This window comes from Augochlora pura, chromosome 7 (assembly GCF_028453695.1).
Source record: "Augochlora pura isolate Apur16 chromosome 7, APUR_v2.2.1, whole genome shotgun sequence".
NCBI lineage: Eukaryota > Metazoa > Arthropoda > Insecta > Hymenoptera > Halictidae > Augochlora > Augochlora pura.
This window is the reverse complement of record NC_135778.1, coordinates 34,588,681-34,612,446: the sequence shown is the minus strand read 5'-3', so window position 1 is coordinate 34,612,446 and position 23,766 is coordinate 34,588,681. Positions and strand designations below refer to the sequence as shown.

General features: G+C 30.0%; 5 protein-coding genes across 8 annotated transcripts; 3 read left to right on the top strand and 2 right to left on the bottom strand.

The window, feature by feature from the left end:
* Positions 1-76: 76 nt before the first annotated feature.
* Positions 77-6,051, bottom strand: Scm (Polycomb protein Scm). 2 transcript variants are annotated; one of them, XM_078187682.1, is made up of 8 exons: positions 5,974-6,051; positions 4,955-5,245; positions 4,642-4,877; positions 4,006-4,573; positions 3,748-3,936; positions 3,096-3,665; positions 2,815-2,969; positions 77-2,660 (listed from the first exon to the last, which is right to left on the bottom strand). In XM_078187682.1, exons 1-8 carry the CDS (start codon positions 6,029-6,031, stop codon positions 2,526-2,528), a joined length of 2,202 nt encoding a protein of 733 aa, XP_078043808.1. In that variant the 5' UTR covers positions 6,032-6,051; the 3' UTR covers positions 77-2,525. The 2 variants fall into 2 exon arrangements, with proteins under 2 accessions (XP_078043808.1, XP_078043809.1); XM_078187683.1 differs by lacking the exon at positions 5,974-6,051 and adding an exon at positions 5,392-5,736.
* A 228-nt stretch (positions 6,052-6,279) lies between these two features.
* On the top strand, positions 6,280-11,536 carry Pcif1 (Phosphorylated CTD-interacting factor 1). 2 transcript variants are annotated; one of them, XM_078187684.1, is made up of 6 exons: positions 6,280-6,381; positions 6,815-7,104; positions 7,374-7,529; positions 7,599-7,741; positions 7,836-9,200; positions 9,282-11,536. In XM_078187684.1, the coding sequence occupies exons 2-6, from the start codon at positions 6,847-6,849 to the stop codon at positions 9,553-9,555; spliced, it is 2,196 nt and encodes a 731-aa protein (XP_078043810.1). In that variant the 5' UTR covers positions 6,280-6,381; positions 6,815-6,846; the 3' UTR covers positions 9,556-11,536. The 2 variants fall into 2 exon arrangements, with proteins under 2 accessions (XP_078043810.1, XP_078043811.1); XM_078187685.1 differs by lacking the exons at positions 6,280-6,381; positions 6,815-7,104 and having other exon boundaries at positions 7,378-7,537.
* Positions 11,426-14,505, bottom strand: Jmjd4 (jumonji domain containing 4). The gene is made up of 4 exons (XM_078187686.1): positions 13,986-14,505; positions 12,684-12,981; positions 12,336-12,606; positions 11,426-12,250 (listed from the first exon to the last, which is right to left on the bottom strand). Exons 1-4 carry the CDS (start codon positions 14,218-14,220, stop codon positions 11,795-11,797), a joined length of 1,260 nt encoding a protein of 419 aa, XP_078043812.1. The 5' UTR covers positions 14,221-14,505; the 3' UTR covers positions 11,426-11,794.
* A 268-nt stretch (positions 14,506-14,773) lies between these two features.
* Cycy (cyclin Y) lies at positions 14,774-19,991 on the top strand. 2 transcript variants are annotated; one of them, XM_078186017.1, is made up of 5 exons: positions 14,774-15,851; positions 16,019-16,239; positions 16,314-16,600; positions 16,680-17,004; positions 17,892-19,991. In XM_078186017.1, exons 1-4 carry the CDS (start codon positions 15,620-15,622, stop codon positions 16,966-16,968), a joined length of 1,029 nt encoding a protein of 342 aa, XP_078042143.1. In that variant the 5' UTR covers positions 14,774-15,619; the 3' UTR covers positions 16,969-17,004; positions 17,892-19,991. The 2 variants fall into 2 exon arrangements, with proteins under 2 accessions (XP_078042143.1, XP_078042142.1); XM_078186016.1 differs by having other exon boundaries at positions 16,680-19,986.
* A 1,157-nt stretch (positions 19,992-21,148) lies between these two features.
* LOC144472701 (uncharacterized) lies at positions 21,149-23,332 on the top strand. The gene is made up of 4 exons (XM_078186015.1): positions 21,149-21,722; positions 21,792-21,941; positions 22,031-22,198; positions 22,287-23,332. The coding sequence occupies exons 1-4, from the start codon at positions 21,588-21,590 to the stop codon at positions 22,995-22,997; spliced, it is 1,164 nt and encodes a 387-aa protein (XP_078042141.1). The 5' UTR covers positions 21,149-21,587; the 3' UTR covers positions 22,998-23,332.
* The last annotated feature ends 434 nt before the right edge of the window (positions 23,333-23,766 follow it).

The following is a 23,766-nucleotide window of genomic DNA, read 5'->3' as shown; positions in this document are numbered from 1 at the left end:
TATTTTATATTCAAAATAGAAAAGAAAAGTTACAAGAAATATGTTATTCTTATAGTAACAGTAACATCCTTTTAGTAGTTTTTTTACGTTTTGTATATGATCAATTAAAAAAATTACTCCAATTAATTTTCATAAATCACTAAATTTTGATATATAATAATTTCAGGAAAATTGTGATATCAAAATTATATCCTTAGAATTTTTATATATTTATTCTAAAAGAAACATTTATGCGATAGTAATTAATTTTTTAAATACTTTATTTTACAGTAATCTTTTTACGTGTGACACATGTATCTCACATTGATATTATCTTTGTGATTTCCAATTTAATATTACGTGAAGTATAATTGAAAATGTATTTTGATGAGATTACTCTAAGGACGCTACCTGTGTACATGCATAATTTCTTGCGGATATGTACAACTCTTTTAGCATGATTATAGACAATTCGAATTTAGTGGGAAAATATTTTGTTTCTTACATTTACATATATTTAATAACTAATTTTCATTACTATAATTATGCAATGTATCACAGTGATAATTTTGCATACATTAACAGTTGTTGTATATACATGATAAAATAAGAATTGCATTTATACTAATGCACTCGGTATAATCTGCACATGCTATTTGAAATGAAGAAAGTGGATAAAAATGAAGCAAGTCTAATACTGTATATAATAATGCCCCTATCTATGAACATTTACTTTATTTTCATAAAAGCTTTAATGCAATGTTAATACTGAGCTACCAGCGAATAGAATCGTGTAATATTTTAAAGGTTTCCTTTTTACAAGGGAGTAATAGCAATATAAAAAATATAGACCCTTATGCGCATAAAGTCTGATAGTGCATGTTCTAAATACAATTATTATTAGGAATGCAACATCACGAAAGTATGATACAGTAATTCAATTTTTACAACCTCATACTTGAATTTTCAGGCTTGATGAAGTAATTATTTTAATGTGTATTCATTAGTCATGGAAATATGTGATAAGGTGTTAAAGAAATATGAAAAAAGGAAATAATATTATTTAATATAAGTTTTTGATTTTACAACTGTAGTTTTCTTTTATGAATTTAAATATGATGAATTTATTATGTGTAATACTTTATAACTTTTGAGAACTATATTTACAATGTATTCAAAAATAGAAATTACATTATATAATGAATATGAAATAAAACATTTGCCGTATTTATAGAACCATACTGTACTGAAATGTTAATACATTGTAAGCAAATAAAATGGTTGTATACAAATTTAATAAGTCGTAAATGTTTATAATATCAAACAAAACATCAGTAATTACACTTTGTACATACATATGATTTTAAGAATTATTCTTTTAAATAGAAATGCGTAAAATATCAAACTTTGTTTTAACATGATTACGTTGATTCTTCCTACATTCGGAAAGTAGTTACGTGAAATGATACTGTTATTTGAAATAATAGAATGAACTTGAAAGTATATATTTCCTTTCATCTTATGACTAGACTGCGGATCTTTATGCAAATTCTCATTTTTAAGGGTCATTTTATACAAATTGGAATCAGAGGGAAGTTTCTGTTGTAAAACTAAAAAATTATCTATTGTAAAAAGAAAATATAAATGCTATCAGATCTTGTTAATTTACAAGTTCAATTGTATTTTGTAAATTTGTATGTGCCATAGATGCATAAAGATCCGCAATCTACTTATGACATAAACTTAGGCAATAATCATTCTTATCAAGTAAATACATTGTTACAATGTCTTGGGGAGCCGCAACTAGAGTCTAAAACGAACCCTCTAATCAAACTAAACATGCTCGACTATAAAATAAAAAAAGAAAACATAAAATTTGAATTAATTTTTGCAGCGCAATATATATATCATAAATAAACTTATATTGCTCAGAAAATAAGACCATAATGATAACAAACTAGGCGTCCTGCCAGTATCTCAACTATAAGATGGAGGCGACACCATTAATATATCCTATGCTATAGTAACTGATCTTCATTGAGTCAGGGAAAGAAAATAAGCTGATCAAAACAAAATACATAAAATCATTTGACTAAACTAAATTTCTTTCTTTACGGCGGCACCCCTAGTGCAACAATATAAAAAATGTGACAAAGTTCCATAGTGTCAGACGCACTGCTGAAGTGCTTCCTTAGTCTCGTACTTAATTAAAGTATGTAGAGTTGGATAAACTAGTCTAAGTAGCAGGGCAATGTTACTAATAGTCAAATCGAAAGAAGTTTTACATTCACGTAACTAATATAATTTTACATTTCTTTGAGAATAAAGCCATTTAAACACTAAAATAAAATTAAACTTTGATTTGTTTTACTTAAAATCTACAATAAGTAATAAATGAATAAGTTTGAAAAGTTAATAATCAATATATTCACATTGTTTTTAACAACTTATATATTAATTTGTTTCCAGCACTGGAAACAAATTTGACCAGCCAGTTAAGTAATGGGTTGATCCAACTCACTATACATAATTGATGTTCAACAAAGTCATAGAAGAATATGTCTTCTACCCTTAATACGATTTACCATATTGCATATTTTTAGCGCTGGCCCAAGTTTCAATCCCATATATTTCATCATCATATCAGAATTTAAAAGTAATAAAGCTTTGCCATCAATTTCCTGAAAATAGTTTGCTGTTATTATGATTCTCATGATAAAATTATAAGATTACTTAAAAATGGACAAATAGAGTATATATTTGCCTCGATATTTTTAAATGCAAAAATTATATTTAAATATGATATCTAAAATAATAAAATATTTAATAACTTACATGTTTCCGGAATAAATCTGCATGTTGGCCCAATTGAGGATCAGTGACACCAATATAATGTATTACATCTTCAATAGTCCATTCTGCCGGTTCAGTAGAAGCTGTACGATTTGTAGAACTTTCAGACTGGGTAGTTGATGTTGCAGCTTCAAGTTCTAATTAATAAATAATTAGATTATAACAATTTTTCCTATACTAATGTTAACTCAATTACAACGATTTATAAAAATTTGTAAAAATAAAATGTTTCGTTAGTTATATACTGGTATCAGTTAATTTACCAGGTACGGATTTCCTAGGTTGTTTCACAGCTGTTGGAGATGATAATGTCGAATTATTTATACTTGGCACGGAATTCTGTTGTATTTGTTGCTGTTGAATACTAGATGATAAATTTTGTTGGCTTTGAGATTGCCATCTTCGTTTCTCTCCAGTAGTAGTATTGTTAATTGTAACAGCAGCAACCGTTTCTTCACTATTTGTAGATTGTGGTTGCTGAGTATTTGGACATTTATTACAAGATTCTTTCCTTCTGAACAACATGTGTTCGCACGCACAAAGATCTTCAAGTTGTCGCCTTATGTATATATAAAAATCCTCCTCTTCCATAAATATTGGTAATCTAACAGAAGTAGGTTTGCTCTCTAAGATTAAGCTTATGGTTTCTCCTTCACCACGTTTTAATAAGCTTAACATTTGTCTTGGACTCATTGCTGCCATCAGGAAAGCTTGAAATATATCTCTTGTTACATTTAATATGGGACCAGTGCCAAATTGTGCTGGCATAGCTTTTACTTTACGAGGATCAAAGTAAGGACCACAGGTACAATTGTGGTTTACATAAATTGTAACTGTAATATAACAGAAGTAATGAGTCAAAAAACAATAAGTAAGCAACAAGAAAAAATATTGTGCAGATATAGCGAAGCGTACCATTCTCCAAAGAATGTGGTTTGGTATTAGCTGTACTAGTATCAGGTTCTGTGGCTGGTTGAGGAGGAGCACTAGAACCTGCAGGACTCACTAAAGCAACGGCTGGCTCTCCATTAGTACCTCCACCAGATATTGCCATTACTGGTAACACGTTACTGGTCCTTGATTTAAACCTATTAGGCCCTGTTGCTACAATAATTTACATATATTATAGAATACAGTTTATATGTAAAAGTAAAATAGTAAAATGTGTTTTACATTTTTGTCTTGGTGGTTGCAATGGATGTCCACTTTTAAAACACCACCCGGCAGGAAAAATGTCCCTAGAGTCAAAACGGCACCAATAGTCGAAAGCACCTCGCCAGCCATCAAACGTTATATGAATCATATCATCTTTAACAGCACCAACAGTTGCTGTACATATAAGTTGTGGATTCTTTTTGTCTATGGCTTCTAACTTATGTCCAACTTCAAACATGTTAGAACGTGGTGTTTTTGGTTCACGTTTAAATACTTTCGCAGGTGCCATTTCTGCCCCATTTAATGTCTTTAAAAGAAACATGGGCCAACTGGAAGCATTCATTCGGAAGCCTAATGGAGGTTGCAACATGCCACCAGACTTTTCACAATGGCCAATAGGATGGATCTCATTACTGTCAACTAAGCGCCAAAAATCATTCTTGTTATCCGAGCCATCTAGTCTTAATCTCAATCGGGGACCAAGTACACCAACTACAGTTGCGATACAAGTCGATGTTAGATTACGAGGATCAAGAGCTTCTAACTTCATACCCATTTTAAAGTCATTAGTTGGTGGAACTTCATGCTGAAAAAATATTACATTGTTATAATGTATATTTTCTATCTGAAACTTAATTTGTTATATTATTGTACCTGTTTAAAGCAGTCAATGGGAGCAGCTTGACTGTTTGTTTCTTTTAAGTAGAGATCCCAATCGAATGTTTGATATGTTTCATACTGAAATGGACCTGTAGAAGTTGATGGAGGATGAGACATAGCAGTGTGATTATTAGAGTTTGTGAAAGACTGGGTCGTAGATGGAACATTGTTTCCACTTAATAAACCTGTTGGCGAAATGGATGGCGCAGGTGACGATTGATCCCTATTATCTGATAAATTAAAATGAATTATTAGTATAATATATAAAGTAGAGGCAAATAATTCTAAACCTTTACAAATTACTAACTCTTTTTCACATCAGGTTGTCCTTCCTTCTTCTGGTGTTTATTTAAACAAAATGACGAACAAAAATCTTTCGTAGGTCCATCTTTTTGTTCCAATCGTACAGGTGTGCCTCTAATAACATTGTCACAATGGACGCATGCACCTCGTACATAAGCTTTACGAAATTCAGATAAACAAGTCTCAGAACAAAATTCTTTTTTTCCATGTTGCGTGGGAAGAACATATTTCAACGGTTGTTTAGTTTCTCCACACCATGTACAAGAGTTTTTTGATTTTGGTGGTCTTCCTGGACCTGCATTCACAATTTAAATATTTTAAAGGCAATGTTACAGACCGAGTACACCATATATAATTTAAGTATGGTATAAATATTAATGAAAAATCCACTTGAAATATGTAAAAAGTATAGAGAAATATTAAACTATAATATTTCTATACCCCGAATTTTGCCCTGTGTTGACGACATAGTTCTTCATAGAAAACTGGTGATCAACACTGAATTTCACTGCACAATGATGTTAGTTTAATTCAGTAATTAAGGACATCTTTGCATCTATTAATAAAATAAATTTTGGAAGCACTGTTCAGTTTTAAATGAAGGAAACTTCGTTTTCAGCCGGCTCGTGAACGTGTTTCGCTTATATTTACACCAGCCAACGTACTTTCTTGTTAACTTTTGACCAAAGAATAATTTAATAGAAACGCGGGACGATTATATCGTTACAATCAAAATAATATATTCCGTATCAAAAATTATTATGTCAAGCCGCCATATTGCTTTGATTTGGCCGCGCAATCCTTAGGTAAAAAGGTAGTAGAAAGGAATCGCTAAATGAATATCGATACTCTTATGACACAAAGTGTATAACCTGTGCGTTCTTATGAATTTTATAGCCATAAATGATAAAGCTTGTCCTCATCAAATATGTGGACATACATGATTTTTTATGATTATTTTCGTCTTTGTACTAAATATATTGTACTTTTAATTTCTTTTTTTTAGTAACATACTGCCGTTACCGTTAAAAATTATCACCTGAATATAAATTACCGACAGCATAATTATGAATATGTGCATATCAAGGCTTAAGTACTTTATTTGCGCAGTTATGTACATATGTTTGCAACGCATTTCAGTAATAAAAGCATAAATTACAATACTAAATTACTAGAACACTGAATTGAAATGAATATTAATTTAATGCCTTGTTCAACGCACTCAAATATGTGTACATATGTACAATTGCCTTTCATACGAATTTATCATCTGTTGTTGTGAGAAAAGCTTTAACTTCTCTGTCGTCAGAATTTCAGTTCAAGCAAATGGTATCTCACGGGTGGAGGTCGTTGCGTCAAATTTCACAAATCATGAATGAATTCTAAGTTCTGTTGTGAATTTTATACAAAATCGGGATATTGTTGATCCTTGTAAGTTCTGCCACAATGATACAATAATTATTACAAGTTTCCATAACTTTGGTTCGCGAAAAAACGTGAATTTATCGAGTGTTTTCGTAGCATGTAAACAAACACCGAGTTACGAAATGTTGTCACAGAACTTCTTCTACTATTATATTTATAAAGTTAATGAAAATCTGTGTAGAAAGCTCTAAGCTTATCGAATTTTTATGCTATGCTATCGAATTACGGAAGAATTAATATATTTTTTCACCAATACCAGTAATTACTCTAAGAGTAAATAAAAACATGATCTTTGCAATATTCTGTGACAAATTGTTCAAAGTACAAGCAACTAATCAAGTTAATTTATACGAATGGAAAGGAAATTTCAATTTCTGTGTTTAAAATGCATAAATAGTGATGGAATATTGATGTACATTGTGTTGAATGTTCTACACAGCGTAAACACTTCTCCAAAACAAACATCAAACAATGAATGAAGTAAGTGGAGGAAAACAAGATATACCCAATACTTCGTCGTGGGAAACATTGTCTGGACAATCTGCATCTTCTTATTCCACTATGCATCATCACCATCAGACATTACAACAAGATACAAATCCAACGGTAGCACAAGTTATAGTTCCTACTCCTGTAAAGCTTCAAGCACCTATATTAAGTTCGGCACAAACTATACCAGACCATTGTTCACAACTTGGTCACATTCAACAACCAGCCTTAATGACACAGGTAATAATATATTAGAAAAATATGATAAATTAATTTAACATTTTATACCTAATCGTTTTAATTTAAAAGTGTGAACTATTTGGGTATCAGACTTATATTCTAAATCACAAAATGAGAGAAATTAGGGTAGCTTTTGTTTAATTAATAGTTTATTGCTTTAAATAAGCTACAGAGTTATTAATGAAATTATACCTAACTAACTGTTACTTAGATATTTAAGATATGGATTGTAAGTTGTGTCACAAAATAATTAATATTCTTATTTGTAGGGTACACCTCCAGGATCATTTCCAGACTCTGAACTTTCACCTGAACTTCAACAACAAGGTTGGAAAAAGTTTTGGAGCAAGCGAGAAAATCGACCATATTTTTGGAATAAATTAACTGGAGAGTCGTTATGGGTAATACCACCTTTGAAACCACAGGTACTAAGGTATAAACTCAATTCATGTATTGTTAATAGTTTATGTTGCTTAATTACATTTATGTTTTAGTTTGACCCAATTACGGATCCTCTTGGTATCTGTGGTGTGCAACCTGTTCCTGGTAATGGTGCCATACCCTCTGGAGGAACGACAGTCAAGCGTAGAGCATCAGAGGATAGTATTGTTCCACCTGCAAAGAAGTTTGTTTTAGCGTATGTTCAAACTATTTGAGTTGCATAATATTTATTTAAGAGTATAAGATATTTTTGAAGGTAACGTTTTAACGCGATCAATTTATAACAATAGAGGGCCATGGGACCTGGAGATTCCAACAAATGTTATAATATATGAAAGAGCACCATCAAATTTGCCCCATGTTCATCCAGAAGCAGAAGCACTACGTTGTAGTTTACTCGCAAAATTAAGACAATGCTATCAAGAACTGTGTCATACTCGTGAATCAATTGATGCACCTAAAGATTCCTTCAACAGATGGTTGATGGAAAGGAAAGTTATAGACTGTGGGTCCGACCCACTTTTACCAAGTCAGTGTTTCCCTGAAATTTCTATGTCGATGTATCGCGAAATTATGAACGATATTCCAATTAAATTAGTCCGGCCGAAGTTCACTGGTGATGCAAGGAAACAATTGTCACGATACGCAGAAGCGGCAAAAAAAATGATAGAATCAAGAGCAGCTTCGTCTGAAAGTAGAAAGGTTGTAAAGTGGAATGCAGAGGACACTTTTCAATGGTTGAGACGAACTGTTGGTGCTACATTTGATGATTTTCAAGATCGCCTAGCACACTTGAAACGCCAATGTCAACCACATCTTACAGAAACTGTAAAAGCTAGCGTCGAGGGTATTTGTTTAAAAATTTATCATTTGTCGACAGAATATGCGAAGAAAGTCAAAGATAAGAATAATCAGATATTGAAAGATAATGGTTTAGGAAATGTCATACCGTTAGGAGGACCGGCCAGTACGCAAAGAAAAGTTTGGTGTTACCCAGTGCAATTCTCACTTCCAACTCCTCGCCTTCCACAACTGGATTATCTTCCCGAACGTGAACAAACTTTATTGCGTTTCCATGGTGATGCTGTGTGTATTAATAACATGCATCTTGCCAAACTGGAACATCTGTACAGATATAATTGCTTTGATGATAAAAAGTTTGAAATGTTTTTGCCGCGTGTTTGGTGTATGTTAAAACGCTATCAGACATATCTTGGTATTAATGAAGGTCAAGCAACGCAAATGGCTCTCCCTGTCACGGTCTTTGAATGTCTTCAGAGACATTTTGGTGTAACGTTCGAGTGCTTTGCATCTCCATTAAATTGTTACTTTAGACAATACTGTTCAGCATTTGCTGATGTAGATTCTTATTTCGGATCAAGAGGACCTTTTCTAGACTTCAGGCCTGTTAGTGGCTCGTTCCAAGCAAATCCACCATACTGTGAGGAGCTAATGGAAGCTATGGTCAATCATTTTGAACGTCTTTTGGCCGATTCTGCAGAGCCGTTGTCCTTTGTCGTATTTTTGCCGGAATGGAGAGATCCGGCGCCTAATGCTCTTATAAAATTAGAAGGCAGCCATTTTAAACGAAAACAGGTAGTAGTACCTGCTATGGAACATGAATATAGACATGGTTTTCAGCATATATTATCAAAGTACGTTATGAAATTTTACTATAAAACTTTAAACTTTAATATAATACTATTGTAACTGAAAATGAATATTGCTTATTCTAGAAGCGAAGTTAATATTAGGGCAGCTCATGGAACATTGGTGGTATGGTTACAAAATGCAGCTGGTACTGCTCGTTGGGGACCTACAGAAGAAAGAGTTGAAGCATTGCTGGAAGCATGGCGGCCAGGAAGAGAAAGAGAGCGAGACAGACAAGAACTTTTATCACCGCCTAGACAATCTCACCAGCAAATACCAACTACACCCATGCCTGTTTTAACACCAACGCCTGCAACACCAACAGTACCATTACAAACACTGTCCACACATCCTATATAATTGCTACGGAACGTTATACAACATAAGAAATCACAAAAAAGAATAAGTTGCAGCCTATAATTTTAACTCTTTTTCAACAGAAATTAGATTTTTTACAGAGAATATTTGATACATAACTTCTCAATTCCTCAATTATATTTCACACAAATGAAATGTATTAACAGTACAATGGTTTTAAGCATCTAATCAGTTCTATATAGTTTGTTTAAACATACATTAATACTTCAATATTATTAACGCTAATAATTGTAATATTAATCCATTTTATTAAAAAAAAAAGATAGACGCATATACATAAATGTATATGTATGTATATATATTTATATATACACACGCAAGAACGAACAACATTAATTTGATTGTTATATTTTATTATATCGTATAAATTTCGGGAAAATTCGTTCTATTAAAAATAGCTGGAATTTAATACTTAACTTGAATAATTTTTTTTGCGATGTTTATCGTACAGTGCAATTCCATTAACTGTTTCCATAAGAAATGTTAAAACGTATGAAATGCGGCAAAGGAATATGTATCTATTATATAGGTATAAAAACATAATTCAATAATTAATATAAAATCACGTTGCGTGGAGTCTAATCTTTGTAATAGTGTTAATTGTTGTTAATTAATAAGACTTTGTGAGACGTGATACCTTAGGTAATATAAGTACTTGCTATGCAAGTAAAAAATTGGTACTATCACAAAAAGTTTAAAAGGAAATAGTTGTATGTGGCGTGTGTCTGGTTTGCGCATTACGTGTATGTGAGTGCGCCGGTGTGTGTAAATAGTGAAATATATACTATATTTACTTGTTTTTAATCGAAAACTTACTTTGTATGATTATAATTTAAAGAATTATCCCTTTTTATACCTTTTATCCATGACAATCTTTTCTTTTAGTATAAAAAAATCATAACTTGCGACAAACACTGTTTCTTCTAAGCGTACTTTCATCAGTGCAATATTTTATATGAATCTTTACATAGAGTTTATGAAATGAGATATTGTACAGAAATATATTAACTTCCTAAACAGTAAATATTTTTGTTATTTTTGAGTTATTTTTCATACTTCAAAACAATTGCATAATTGTGAGTAATTATAAGTTAATGGAACTTACTCTCCTTTAATTTTCCTAGATTGCAAGCAAATCTGTAAATTATTTAACGTTTATTAAACATAACAACTTAATTATAATTTTATAAAATGTATTTTTGTTTCTATAATTCTATTCAAAATGTGTGAGATTTTTAGATAACGCAACCCGAGAAATTCATATCAAACAACACATATGCAAAATCAAAACACTCGGCAACAATTTAAGAATATCATATAGATATAGTACCATATTATTATAACATGTACGCAGATACGATACACACGTAAATTAATTTTATTGATAGAGAGCGAGGGTGTTCATATCTTGTGTCCGACATCGATAAAATTGCATTATGTTTTTATACATTTTGTACATCTTTATTTATATATAGATTTATAATATATATGCACAGAAAAAAAGAGCTATTACTGTTAAAATATAAGTACATTGCCTTTTTGTATATTTACGTATACAGAGTGGAGTGCATAAAATAATCTAAATAAATTAGATGTAAAGTACTGTTTATAAACGATCTATGATAATGATTTCCTACTTTGAATTGTCAAAGAAATTTGAAGGTCATGTGTACTTTTTTAAGTGTCATATTATTTTTAGAAACCATTAAGGCGAATCTGGAATGCGAAAGTGAAATATGTTAATTATTACATAGTAAGTTTGCTTATCATACAATGTTTTCACTTATTTTTCATTGTATTCCTATTACTTAAAGTTTAGAGGAATTAAATTTAATATGACTTGGAATACTCTGATGCACAAGACCTTTTATTTACAGTTACAATAGATTCTCTCTTTTAACATTTTATTGTCCTTTTTACATTACGTTATATACAATATATGCAGTATAAATAAATATATATTTACAAATAGTCATATTACATAAACAATTCAATTTGTTACTAAATAGATACGCTGTTAATGTTATAATAATATTTTTACTGAAATATGAAAACAGATTGTAAGTGTTATAAAAAAATTCTTTTTGTCGTTGTAATAGAATATACTCAGTTTTCATTTTATTGTATATAATTTATATCATTATTAAACTATAAAAAATGCATTTTTGAATTAATTTCTTTCAACTACATAAAATTTGTCACTTTTATATTAAAGTTTACTTTAGGCTTCACACGAAGATTCAATTTTGTATGAAGACAATAAAGTTATTATTTTATTCAATAACTTATTAGCTTGCTGTCTCTCATTAATTGATTCATAAAGTGATTTCTCCTTAGCATCGTTAATAAAATCTATTAGTACCAATCGTATCGCATCGAGATCAAATAAACAGTGGTTTGTTCCAAATTCAAATTTCTTAAAACTTATTACTTTATCCTTATGTAAAATCATATTTAAGCGTTCTGTGGCTATGTACGTTATAAAATCAAGGAATTGGTAATAATCCATTCCAAATGTAGACCTTAATATCAGTTGACACTGTTCCGGCCAATCACTCATATCTTGACAATCAGAGACTTCTTTCATTACAGAACATAATTCTTTCTTAAGTCCATGCCAAACATTCATAATATTGCATCCATTGATCCAATTATGATTAATAGATATTGTGTCTTCCTGATAACAAAAAGATTATACATTAAATATTACTGCTTAAAAAATATTTTTAAATTGATAGTATCTGCTCACAAACAAGACCTACTAGATTCCAAACTTGATGATGCCACCCAGTTGGTACAAATATAATTTCTCCAGGTTGCTGAACTACATCGATATACTTTATTGTACGTTTATCATAGGCTTTATATTTTGTATAATCGTTAAGTTCCTCAGATGTTGCATCATATATTAGCTGGCCATGAATATCACGTAAGAGGTCTTCTTGATGAGGAGGGAAAAGTAACCAACGTTTTTTTCCAATTACATTTGCAGACCAACTATAAGACCCAAACACATCTGCATGTAATGGTGTCCTAAACAAGAAAGAAAGTTCCTTCTTCATGAATAATCCTTAAATTATGATAATGATTACTTGAAAAATATATTTTACCATGATCCGCTTGGTCCCATATACACGAACCTATAGTCATCATCCAAATCAGGATTTGCAATGTAGTATTCATTTAACCAGTCAGACGCAAAGTACTGGGGAACGTTGTACATGGGAGCATTAGGAAATAATCTTGGACAATGCCAATCTTTTAAATATAAAAGTGACTTATCATCTGAATAGTTACTTTTCACGTAATCCATCCAATAATTTAAGTAATCTCTCATTTGCATGTCATCTTTGGATTGTGAATTATAATACTTCTTGTTACAATCTGCTACTGGTACATCATAGTTACCTATAAAATAACAATTTCAATTAGAATTACGCTGTGAGTGTGATATATATATTCTTACAGAGGTAAAAGGAAGAAAAATGACCATAATTTGAATATTAGTAATTACATCCAAGTATACAGTGATTTCAAAAGCAGAAATAATCAAAAACATTAGTAATGGAAGAGAACATTTAAAATTATCCTGTTCTCCAATTACATTTAGTTTTTGATCTGTTTACTTTTTGGTTTCTTGAAAGCATGAAATGATAAAAATATTTGTATCAACCAGTATACAAATTGTGATATAATAATAATAACTTCTTAGTAGTTTATCCTGGCACAGAGCCAGAAGAGGTAATTGTACTTGGGCTCCTTTCCAAAGATTATTGGGAAAAGAGTCCTTCCATCAGGCAGGTTTTATGTCAGAAATGCATCAGCTGTGGCTTGTAACTGTCCATCCTGGTAGACAGTTTCTTACAATTTATTATCAAATAAGATGACATAATAAATTTAATACATTTTACGATGGTATTATACATTGATAACAAGTTTTCTAATCATAATAATATGTATTGGTAAGGTTTGTAATTAATTGGTGAAGTATAAGAAATTATTTACTAACAAAGATAATTACTTTACAATGAATTATTAGTAGTTTGTCAATATTAGAATTAATATCTACTTTAACATATTTATTACTACGTAGAAATATTCTTTTTGATACTGCCAGTTTGATTTATGTGTAAAGGATGTCAGTAGAATAATAATGGAATACTTCTAAATTGCTGATACAATGATATTAAACATAAGTGTAAACGTGTTGTGGTAAACACAGTTAACATTAATAAGAAAACACTATTTTTTTCAGCAATATTCTAATGAAACTATCTGCAAAATTAATAACTTCCCAATATGCATAGATCAAACTGTAATATCAAGCAAGATATCTGGCATGGTAATAAATATAACAAAATTGTTTGAAAAATGTCTCTTTTATAGTATAAGTATAACGTGTAAATATTTACCAAACAATATTTCAAGAGCATCAAAATCTGGTGCATCATCCACACTCCATTGTCTTCTGCATGACCAATTCTCTGTCACTTTTGAATCAAATATACACGGCTTATTTGGAATTAAATAATTCGAAAAAAATTCATCATACGTCATCGATGGACTCACATGATCGATCCAATCAATTATGTCTGTACTTCGATCAAGGGACAATTTATTTCTTTTAATCTCGAGTGCTTGCAACATTGTGCGGTTTTGTTTATACTAAACTTAATGAAGAGACTTCGTCATATTTTTATATAGGATTAGGCCTCAAGACTCAACGGTGGTGTGTAGCTGTTTTTAAAAAAACATGATGCCGCTTTTTTAAGCAGTACAATGTCACACGCACTATTTTAAAACCACCTTGACGTTTTATCAAGTTATAACCGCACATGTTTTATGCAATATTATATTTTCGATTGTTCGCAAGAAATCACCATGTAAATAGATTTTCATTGGTTCGATTTAGCCCTGGATTCAAGTGTACAATCATAGATATGTAGGTATATAAATATAAACAAACATACATATACATGTATATGTACGTAAGTCATAAAGTGTACAAGAGATACAAGAGGAGAAACTTCAAACTTCGCATTCAGTGCAGTGTCGCTGCATACAGGTGTCGCTACAATCCATTTCGTAGCAGTTGTATCGCCTCGTATCATAAGATGGGAATGCAGTTTTTCGTAGCCTTTCTTGGCAGATAAGAGCAGAGTGGCAAACCTTAAATATGCTTTTGTTCATCGGTGCAGCGTCTGCCAAATGCCAAATGACGTAACACAATCTTTACATGGTGTGGATTCGCATCAACTGTGCAAGACTACCCGTAGTGCGAACTTGATCGACATTTAAATAATTTTTCAAGTTTTTAGTTCAAGCCAAGGATATTTAAAATACATAAACTATATGAAGCTCTGAAATATTTTCAAGAGGAGAAGAAAATTTGTTTCCTAGTACAAAACCAATGAAAAGAGCATGCACTTGCATAGAAGTTGAAAGTTAAAGACGTCTCTCTGCTCTCTCTTATAGATACACGTTATAGTTTATGCATGAATATGCAATATCAAAACAGGACCGTAAGGGCGGCGTACGAAGAAACATACAAAAATATTGAAATAATCGCATTAAATGTGGAGTAACAATGAGAATGGCGCACAACGAAAAGAACGTATCAGGGCTCGTGCCTACGAGCAAAAATAAAATTTGACTGATTAGTAATTTAAAGAGTAATCAACCGGCACAGACTGTGCTCGAAGACGTCAATACAGTAGACATTTATTATATTATTAGTTGTAATAGATTCGTAAAGTGGCTCCTCAAATCGCTTCCTAGAATTTCTATGTTTAAATCTTTTATATATATGGTACGTTCGACTATCGATGTGGATGAAATTAAAAAAGGAATGTATATTGATATCATTGATAAGTCTATCAGCTGATTGTCATCTATTAGAAATATTTAAAGGATGTATAGTGATGAGCTCTAAATTGAATAATTTATGTAATCACTGCAATAACAAGTATTACAGTTCAATTGATATTTCATGAAGTTTTTTTGGGGGTGCAAATAAGGCAGTGATATTGACAAGTCTCATGAAAGAATGGGAAATAAAAGTAGTTGCTGCGTCTATTCTAGTCCGCAAGTCGGACGTAAAGAACGAGGATCAGAAGCTGTTACGCGTGGACTTGAAGAACACTTACCTGAAGGTGGAGTTAGCAGTAATAATTTGCAACATATTAGTGAACGTGAGCCAGAAGACTGGGATTCAGATCCGTCGTTACATCCATGCACCGGTACTATTTTTATGGAACGATCAAAACAAGCTATCGAAAGTATGTATTGTTATTATCCCCAGGTGTTTTATACAATTATTGTTATGTGGTGTGGTTTTATGTATATTTTAAATATGTAACAATAATGGTAATTATTAATAGCAAATATTTCTGACAATATAAACAGCTTTAGATCTAGTTTTTGCTCATAACAGAATCTTTTCTAGGTGGCATGGTAAGGAAAAAGAGTCAGCATCAAATTGCCGACACAAGGCCTTTAAAAAAGAGTAGCAGTTGCAGTACAATATATTTAGACAACAGTACTGTTTCGCAACCTAATCTTAAAAATACTGTGAAATGTGTTGCCTTAGCTGTTTATTATCACATAAAAAACAGAACCTCACAACGACAAATCGATATATTTGATGAGAAACTCCATCCAATGACAGTAAGTTAGATGCGTGTATTTATTTTAATGCATACACAGTGAATACATTCATTTAATTTCGTCATCTTCTATAGGGAGAAGGAGTTACAGAAGATTATGATAAATATAACCCAGAACATAAACAAATATATAAATTTGTGAGAACATTATTTACCGCTGCTCAACTTACAGCTGAATGTGCCATTATAACGTTAGTTTATCTGGAACGCCTACTCACATATGCCGAAATAGATATAACGCCAGCTAATTGGAAACGAATAGTTCTTGGAGCCGTTTTACTAGCATCGAAAGTATGGGACGATCAGGCAGTATGGAATATAGATTACTGTCAAATTCTCAAAGATATTTCAGTAGGAGATATGTAAGTCAATGTTCAAATGATAAATAATGATAAATGTCTATAAAACAATTTTTAATTATCATCTAATATATTTATTTAGGAATGAATTAGAAAGGCAATTTTTGGAAATGCTACAATTCAATATAAATGTTCCTTCGAGTGTGTATGCTAAATATTACTTTGATCTGCGCACACTAGCAGAAGCAAATGAACTAACATTCCCTAGCGAGCCACTCAGTAAAGAAAAAGCTCAGAAATTAGAAGCAATGTCCAGAGTTTATGAAGATAAAGTCACTACTGAAGCTTTACGTACTGGTAACAAAAAATGGTCCAGCTTAGATAATATATGCATAGGGGGACCTAGACGTAGCATTGCTATCTTATCCTAAGCTTTGGATACAAACAAACACATTGTTCTGATTAAGGTATGTGAACAGAAAAAATTTTGCAGACCTATTACACTGCAATATCGATGAATTTTAAAAGTTTTACAAGCATATCATTTTTATTATTTATTAATCGTTTATATGTTCAGCTTAAATATTTTACTACAATGCATGTTTCATAAAAATTATTCAATGAAACCTTCTATTTTTATAATAACTTATTCTATATGATTGGCTTTATAGATTTTTCTAGGCTAATTTTTATAGGTTCACTTTATATAACAATGAAATACGATAATATTCTAAATGTTAATCTGAAACCTCATAATATGTTGAAATGAAAAGTGGTAACAAAATTTTACCTGTTATCAATGCTTGATTTATCACATTTGTGATATTTGGCAACTATCTTCATTTAAATATACTTCTTACGCTAGTTAGATGTTTGGATAGCAAAATTTACATAAAATAATTAATACTGATTAATATTAATATCAAAAGATATAGAATCATGTTACATTTTAAAATATACTTTAAATTAAATATGTTAAAAGTTTTCTTCGTTTTCATGGAATTTATTATGAACGATTTAAATAATAAATGCGTCTGAAAGAACATTTAAGTCCAAGCATTATCAATTGACGTACATTTGGAATATTTTCTAGTATCTGAGTATTTCTTCAAAATTATGTTTATACTTTATTTAAACTAAATATGATGAATATAACAAGCAGTGTATCCCTTATGAAATCATTACAAAGGCATTGTAAATCTTTTTTAAATTCTTAAGAAAAAATTACACGTGTTTTACATTTTACTAACATGATTTCCTTTATCATTTTACCAATATGATTCCCTGCATTATTTATCCAGTTATCAATCGTATGTATATGTGTGTAAAGTAACTTCCTAAATATTTTTTGTAGATATAACTGATTACTCTGTATGATCAAAGTCTTTGATACTTCCAAATGTTTATAATTCAATCCAACTATATTAAATCTTAATAATAAGAACATTATGTAACATCATGAACTATTTATAACAATAACGATGAACCATTTGTCATTTTTGTATATCTAATGTACTACGTTTAAATGCAATAACATCAATTTTCTTTCTTTTCAAACATAAATGAAACCCAGCCACAAACCTGCATTTGCTTCACAAAAGCTAAAACATTTGCCATTAATTTATCTTATTTATACTTCTTAGAAACTTCATTTGAAAACAAAAGTTGGAGTATGGAATTTAAGACATTGATTCTATTTTCATGCAATACATTTACAAACACGTTTCATTCCTTTTTAATCTGTACACAATAACAGCAGAATTATAGTCCACATATAATTATTTAAACATAGGATTTTGATCATTCAGAATATAATATTCATTATAGTTTCACATAAATTTTTTATACTAATTTGTCCGTAATAAAGGAAGGAGTTCAAATGCAATATTGATTATATTAAAATAGGAAATTATCCTTATTTAAATATAATTTATTATAGGAATACATTTTTTCCATGTTTATTGAATTTAAATTATTCCCTATAGTATCTAAATTATCTTCAGCTTGAAAATTTTTTTTAGTTTCTCAACTGTATACTATACTTTATAATCCAATAGATATGTAAAATCAAAGGTTTTTCAAATGGACAAAAATAATACTTTATCGACAAATATTACCATACACGAGAAGGATATACATTTTTATATATAATTCTTGGATTAGATAGTTTAAACAATTTATAGGCAATTACACAAGATGTAAAAGACAACTTATTGCATCATTAAACTGTGTCATTAATATTGCAATAAGATTGATCAAATGAGGTAAAGTTTTGAGTACTTGTTGCAAAACAAAATCAATTTCTAGAAAGACATCGTGCTTATATTACAAATTTAAATGTATATATATAATCGTATAATGTGCTCACATTCAGGAGGTTTATAAAACTCTACTTATTTTGCACACATGATTATATACATAAGTAAGATGTACCATACAGGATAATGAACTTGTTTACAACAGTTATTTAACGTTTTATACTCACAAGTGAGAAATAAACTTGTAAATGTTGAAACATAGAACTAAGATACCATTTACATTATTATGTTCATAAAAGTTAAAAGTAATCCAAATTTCTATTGGACCTTTTTAATACTGTTACAAAGTAATGGCGATTCATTCTTATTTTTATACTTTACTACAGGATTGCGTGTAATAAAGAAATATTAGCAGTAATAATTAGACTTAAATCTGAAGCTGAGTAATGCCAGACTGTAATACTATATTATATATAACTTTAATATAAAATCTATACTGTATTAAAATATAGTTATAATATTAACATATCCGCTACTTTTGCCAGAATAAAACATTTTAGTTCCTTAATCTGAAATCAAGAGTTTTATACTATAAAAATAATTAGTTCAATGTATCGCAAAGCAATTATGTAAGATAATATGAAATGAGACGAAAAATACTATGAGATGTAAATATTTATCAATTGCACTAGGAAAAAACCAAAAAAATTATTAAAAATAACCAACTTGATAAGCAACATAAGTTTTTTTCATTTTAATATTCTGATTTCCCAAAGAATTAGGATCGTGTTTATAAATAGAATTGCATTATAAAGACAATCTTAAAGTCTGATTGCATCCTATAAATAAATTACTATGCTCTGTATATATGTCTTGTAAGGTTGTATTATAAATAAAGTAATTTTATTAACACCATGTCGATTGCAGTTCAGATAAGCTTGAAGTGCTGCTTTAAATAATTTATATTTTTCCAAATTAATATTTTTATTAATTTGTAAAAATTCACACTATTTTGTAATGTTCCTTTAGTTTATCAAGATGTTTAACTGAATATTAGTATTATTACATATTTCAAAACGAGTGGTACAATTGTATCAACTTTTAAGTCTTCCATCTTTAACAAATTAAAAGAAGTATAAGCAGTTTTAACATTAATTTATAAAAATTTTTCTACTCTGATGAAATAAGTTTCTGATATGCTGTTATATACAATTACTTTTTATACATCAAAATGCTCCATTTCTGTTATAATTTATTGCATCTCTAGATCATTTTTTACAATATGTCATAATATTCTTTACTTTCTGTTCGTACTTATTAAAATAATAGCATAATTCATAATTAAAAAGTTTCTAAAATTCCTACATACAGGTTGTACATCTATTAAATTTAAAATGTATTAAGAAATTGTAAAATACATTCATTGCATATATACGTATATATATATATATATCAATTTTATAATAATATAATAATAAAAGGAGTATTCTTTACGCTTTAAAAAAATGCATTTATTAAGAAGTTCATAATAACATGTTTTATTTCTTTTTTTTTAAGAAAAATGCAAAAAAAAGGCAATTTGTATTAGCATAATTATAAATTCCGTATATACATTTATACTTACAAAAATATTTCAATTTTTAAATAGATTTAGATGCATCAGTAATATATTTGTATGTATAAATGTATATTCTAATATTTCTATCGACAAATGTTTATGCAATTTTCTTCGTAAATATACGATTAACAATCAATTAAGAAAGTATTGTACATACATATATATGGTAACATAAAAAGGAGAATCTAATATAGAAATAAAATAATATTTTGAAAAATGCTTTTTTTTGGCCTCTTGATTCTTATTGGCTATTAAGATCCAAATAGTCTTCCCACCTCATTCACAATGTCCAATATTTATGAACTACAGGATTCACTCTTATGTCCAGATATTTAATGGTTGAAGTTCATATCCTTTATAAAGATGTCTGTTGAATTGTATAAAGAGATTATCAATTTTTATGTATACGTCCTCTAATGAATATTCCAATATTTTATATACTACTGCGATATATAAATATGTTTGTAGGATTCCTTAGCAATTAATTTTTATAATCGAACAATAAATGAAAAAATGAATAGATCGATCGTCAAAAGACATATCTAAAGTAGAATGTGTCTATATTTCAGATAAATTTTACTGACAAGTTTTGCAAGAAATAAAATACATTCACATATGTAACGTAATAACATATTTGAACATCGAGTTTGCCTTCTATATGAGTCCTTTGTGTTTGATAAACTTCATTGAGATCAGGATCATTAATGATTCTGGATTCTTTTGAAAGGATCATTAAATGTTTCAAGTTTTACCATTGTATTATTTTAACAATTTCCCTTGTTATTTGTAATAAATCAAGAGATCTTAGTCCTTATGCCATATTGATTGAGAACCACTGTATGGTACACAGATAGCAAGTTTGTAGTAGCAAATTGTTAAAAAGCATACGTAAAGAATATGTTACAATTGTGAAACAAGTGTATCGAATGAGAATAACTTTGAATCTATAAGTATAAGTTTATTTGAAAAATAGGTCAAACTATCAGAGATATATAGACATGGGATGTGACACATACATATTAAAATAAAGAATAAACAAAACAGTGCTTGCTAGTATGAGCAACTACATTATAAAGATCTTATGAGAGATTTATAAAAATATCAAGTTGTATTGAACACAATTTTTTCTTAATTTAATTAATATTGTTAGGTGACTCTAAAGTAATTGTAAACAATGATGTTACATAGCTCAAGTTTAAAGTTATGCCGGCTTTGTGGCAAAGAGAAGTTGCAAGGCACAGATTTATTTACAGATAAAATTAAAGGAACAGTTCTAATTTCTATCATAAACAAATATTTCTCTAAAGAGGTACAATCTTTATGCGACTCATATGTCCCTATTTTAATGCCAGTAATGTTAACAAATTTCTTTGCACAGGTAATAAATATTTCAAATTCTGATACATTTTCTAAATATGTTTGTATGGATTGTGAACAAAAAATTTGTACATTCGATGAGTTTTACATAATGGTAGCTAATGTACAGAAGCAACTTGCAGCTCCAGCTTTAGAAATTGATTTTGCTGAGGTATTCGATGACTATTAATTAGATTCGTGTTTCAAGTTGTGACTATTATTTGTTGCATTAATTAAGTATAAGAAATACTTCATTTTCAGAGTATGTTATGTCAATTGAAAGCGAATGATACAGTATCAAAAAATGGCTTAGGGAAACAAGGTCCAAGAAAAAGCGTATGTCCCATATGTGCAAAGAGTTTCAGGTGTCAGGCACATTTGAACAGACACAAAAGAATTCATACTGGACAGCGACCATTTGTTTGCAATGTTCGTAAGATAATAGAATTTGTATATTTGAATCAAGGGCTAAAAGACATGGAAAATTGGTTTATTAATAAGATATTAATGTTTTTAGATTTGTAGAATGTCGTTTAACCAGCAGGAAATACTAATGAAACATTTAGAAAGACATGAAGGGAAAAAGCAATTCCAATGTGCAAATTGTCATCAATCATTTCGCTATAAAGTATCGTTGAAATCTCATATGATAAACTTTCATATGGATGCAGAAAAGTCTGCAGATAATCAAAATTTACAAATAGAAAGCAGTTCTTTCACTTGTTCGGATTGTGGAAAACAATTTGTAACAAAATATAAGTTGCAAAGACATTCGAGATGTCATACCGGTGAAAGACCATATCATTGTAACTTTTGCATGAAAACATTCTCACAAACTAGTAATCTGAAAGTGCACCAGGTGAAATATCATCAGCTACCTAATTCTTTAACCGAGTTGAGGGGACAGATGCAATATACCAATCAGATAGTTAATTGTGACGTACCGCCAACATTAAATACTTATAACACCGTTAATATGTCCGAGACCGAACTACAAAATACAATAAATGAGACCATAAATTCTACAGAACAAAGTGGTTCATACGTGTCAAAAATTTATGAAAATCCTTTGTATATCGATGATGAAATTGAAACAATTCTAGATCGCGATCTTGGCCAATTGGGACAAAGCAAATATTCAACGAACTTGCAGGATAAAGTGTCTCTTTGTTTGAAACAACCAGAAACTCCAGAATTACTACATAGTTTACTATATGACGACGGATAGCTTTAAATATTTAAATATTATTAAGAATCTACGTTTAACAATATTCACGTAATTCACTAAAAATTCGCAAATTGCTAATGTATATCCTTATACGTATAATCTTAAAAAACAGTATTAAAATTTCGCTGTTAGAAATTTAATCATTCCTAGTAAACAAGACATAATTTTAGTCTCTCTCTGTATAACTTTTACATGTGAAGGGTTAAAGTTTTCCATTATCAAATATGAATGACATTTAAAAACGCTATAATATATGTAGTTAAACTTTTCATGTTCCATGTATCAAGCTAAATCTTGTAAATAATTATACATTTTTATTGCCAATAAATAAATATATCTATGCATTAACATTGAAAAGGATTGTAGTCTTTTATCTTATAAAGTAGAACTAATTACGATGGCTGAAGTCAGAATTAAATATGGCGCGTGGGAAATTGGGTATTACGCATGCGTCCGTGTATAGATTTGAAGCTATGTTTATGGACTTGTTTTCATTTTAAACCATATGCGCGTATGCGTAAATTTTAAATCACAAGAACGCATGCGCTTGTTTTAAATCGTATTAACGCGTGCGCACATTTTAAATTACATTAACGCATGCGCTTGTTTTAAACCGTACGAACACATGCGCACATTTTAAATCACATGAACGCATGCGCTGATTTCAAATGGTGTTAACGCATGCTCACATTCAAATTCGTATATACGCATGCGCTTATTTTAAATGTTTAATTTGAATTAGCTTCAGAGCTGTAATACTCATATGTAT

Bases quoted from the DNA above. Each gene is read 5' to 3' on its own strand.
- Jmjd4 (XM_078187686.1), bottom strand. From the start codon at position 14,220: ATGTTGCAAGCACTCGAGATTAAAAGAAATAAATTGTCCCTTGATCGA. The intron at 12,982-13,985 runs GTAAATATTTAC...GTTATTTTATAG, and splicing joins TGCTCTTGAAATATTGTTTG to GTAACTATGATGTACCAGTA. The intron at 12,251-12,335 runs GTAGGTCTTGTT...TTTTGTTATCAG, and splicing joins ATCATCAAGTTTGGAATCTA to GAAGACACAATATCTATTAA.
- Scm (XM_078187682.1), bottom strand. From the start codon at position 6,031: ATGCACATATTCATAATTATGCTGTCGGTAATTTATATTCAGGTGATA. The intron at 4,574-4,641 runs GTACAATAATAT...ATATTTTTTCAG, and splicing joins CCATTGACTGCTTTAAACAG to CATGAAGTTCCACCAACTAA. The intron at 3,937-4,005 runs GTAAAACACATT...AAATTATTGTAG, and splicing joins GCAACCACCAAGACAAAAAT to CAACAGGGCCTAATAGGTTT.
- LOC144472701 (XM_078186015.1), top strand. From the start codon at position 21,588: ATGATGTTACATAGCTCAAGTTTAAAGTTATGCCGGCTTTGTGGCAAA. The intron at 21,723-21,791 runs GTACAATCTTTA...TTCTTTGCACAG, and splicing joins ACAAATATTTCTCTAAAGAG to GTAATAAATATTTCAAATTC. The intron at 22,199-22,286 runs GTTCGTAAGATA...TAATGTTTTTAG, and splicing joins AGCGACCATTTGTTTGCAAT to ATTTGTAGAATGTCGTTTAA.
- Pcif1 (XM_078187684.1), top strand. From the start codon at position 6,847: ATGAATGAAGTAAGTGGAGGAAAACAAGATATACCCAATACTTCGTCG. The intron at 7,105-7,373 runs GTAATAATATAT...TCTTATTTGTAG, and splicing joins AACCAGCCTTAATGACACAG to GGTACACCTCCAGGATCATT. The intron at 7,742-7,835 runs GTATGTTCAAAC...TTATAACAATAG, and splicing joins GCAAAGAAGTTTGTTTTAGC to AGGGCCATGGGACCTGGAGA.
- Cycy (XM_078186017.1), top strand. From the start codon at position 15,620: ATGGGAAATAAAAGTAGTTGCTGCGTCTATTCTAGTCCGCAAGTCGGA. The intron at 15,852-16,018 runs GTATGTATTGTT...AATCTTTTCTAG, and splicing joins ATCAAAACAAGCTATCGAAA to GTGGCATGGTAAGGAAAAAG. The intron at 16,601-16,679 runs GTAAGTCAATGT...ATATTTATTTAG, and splicing joins GATATTTCAGTAGGAGATAT to GAATGAATTAGAAAGGCAAT.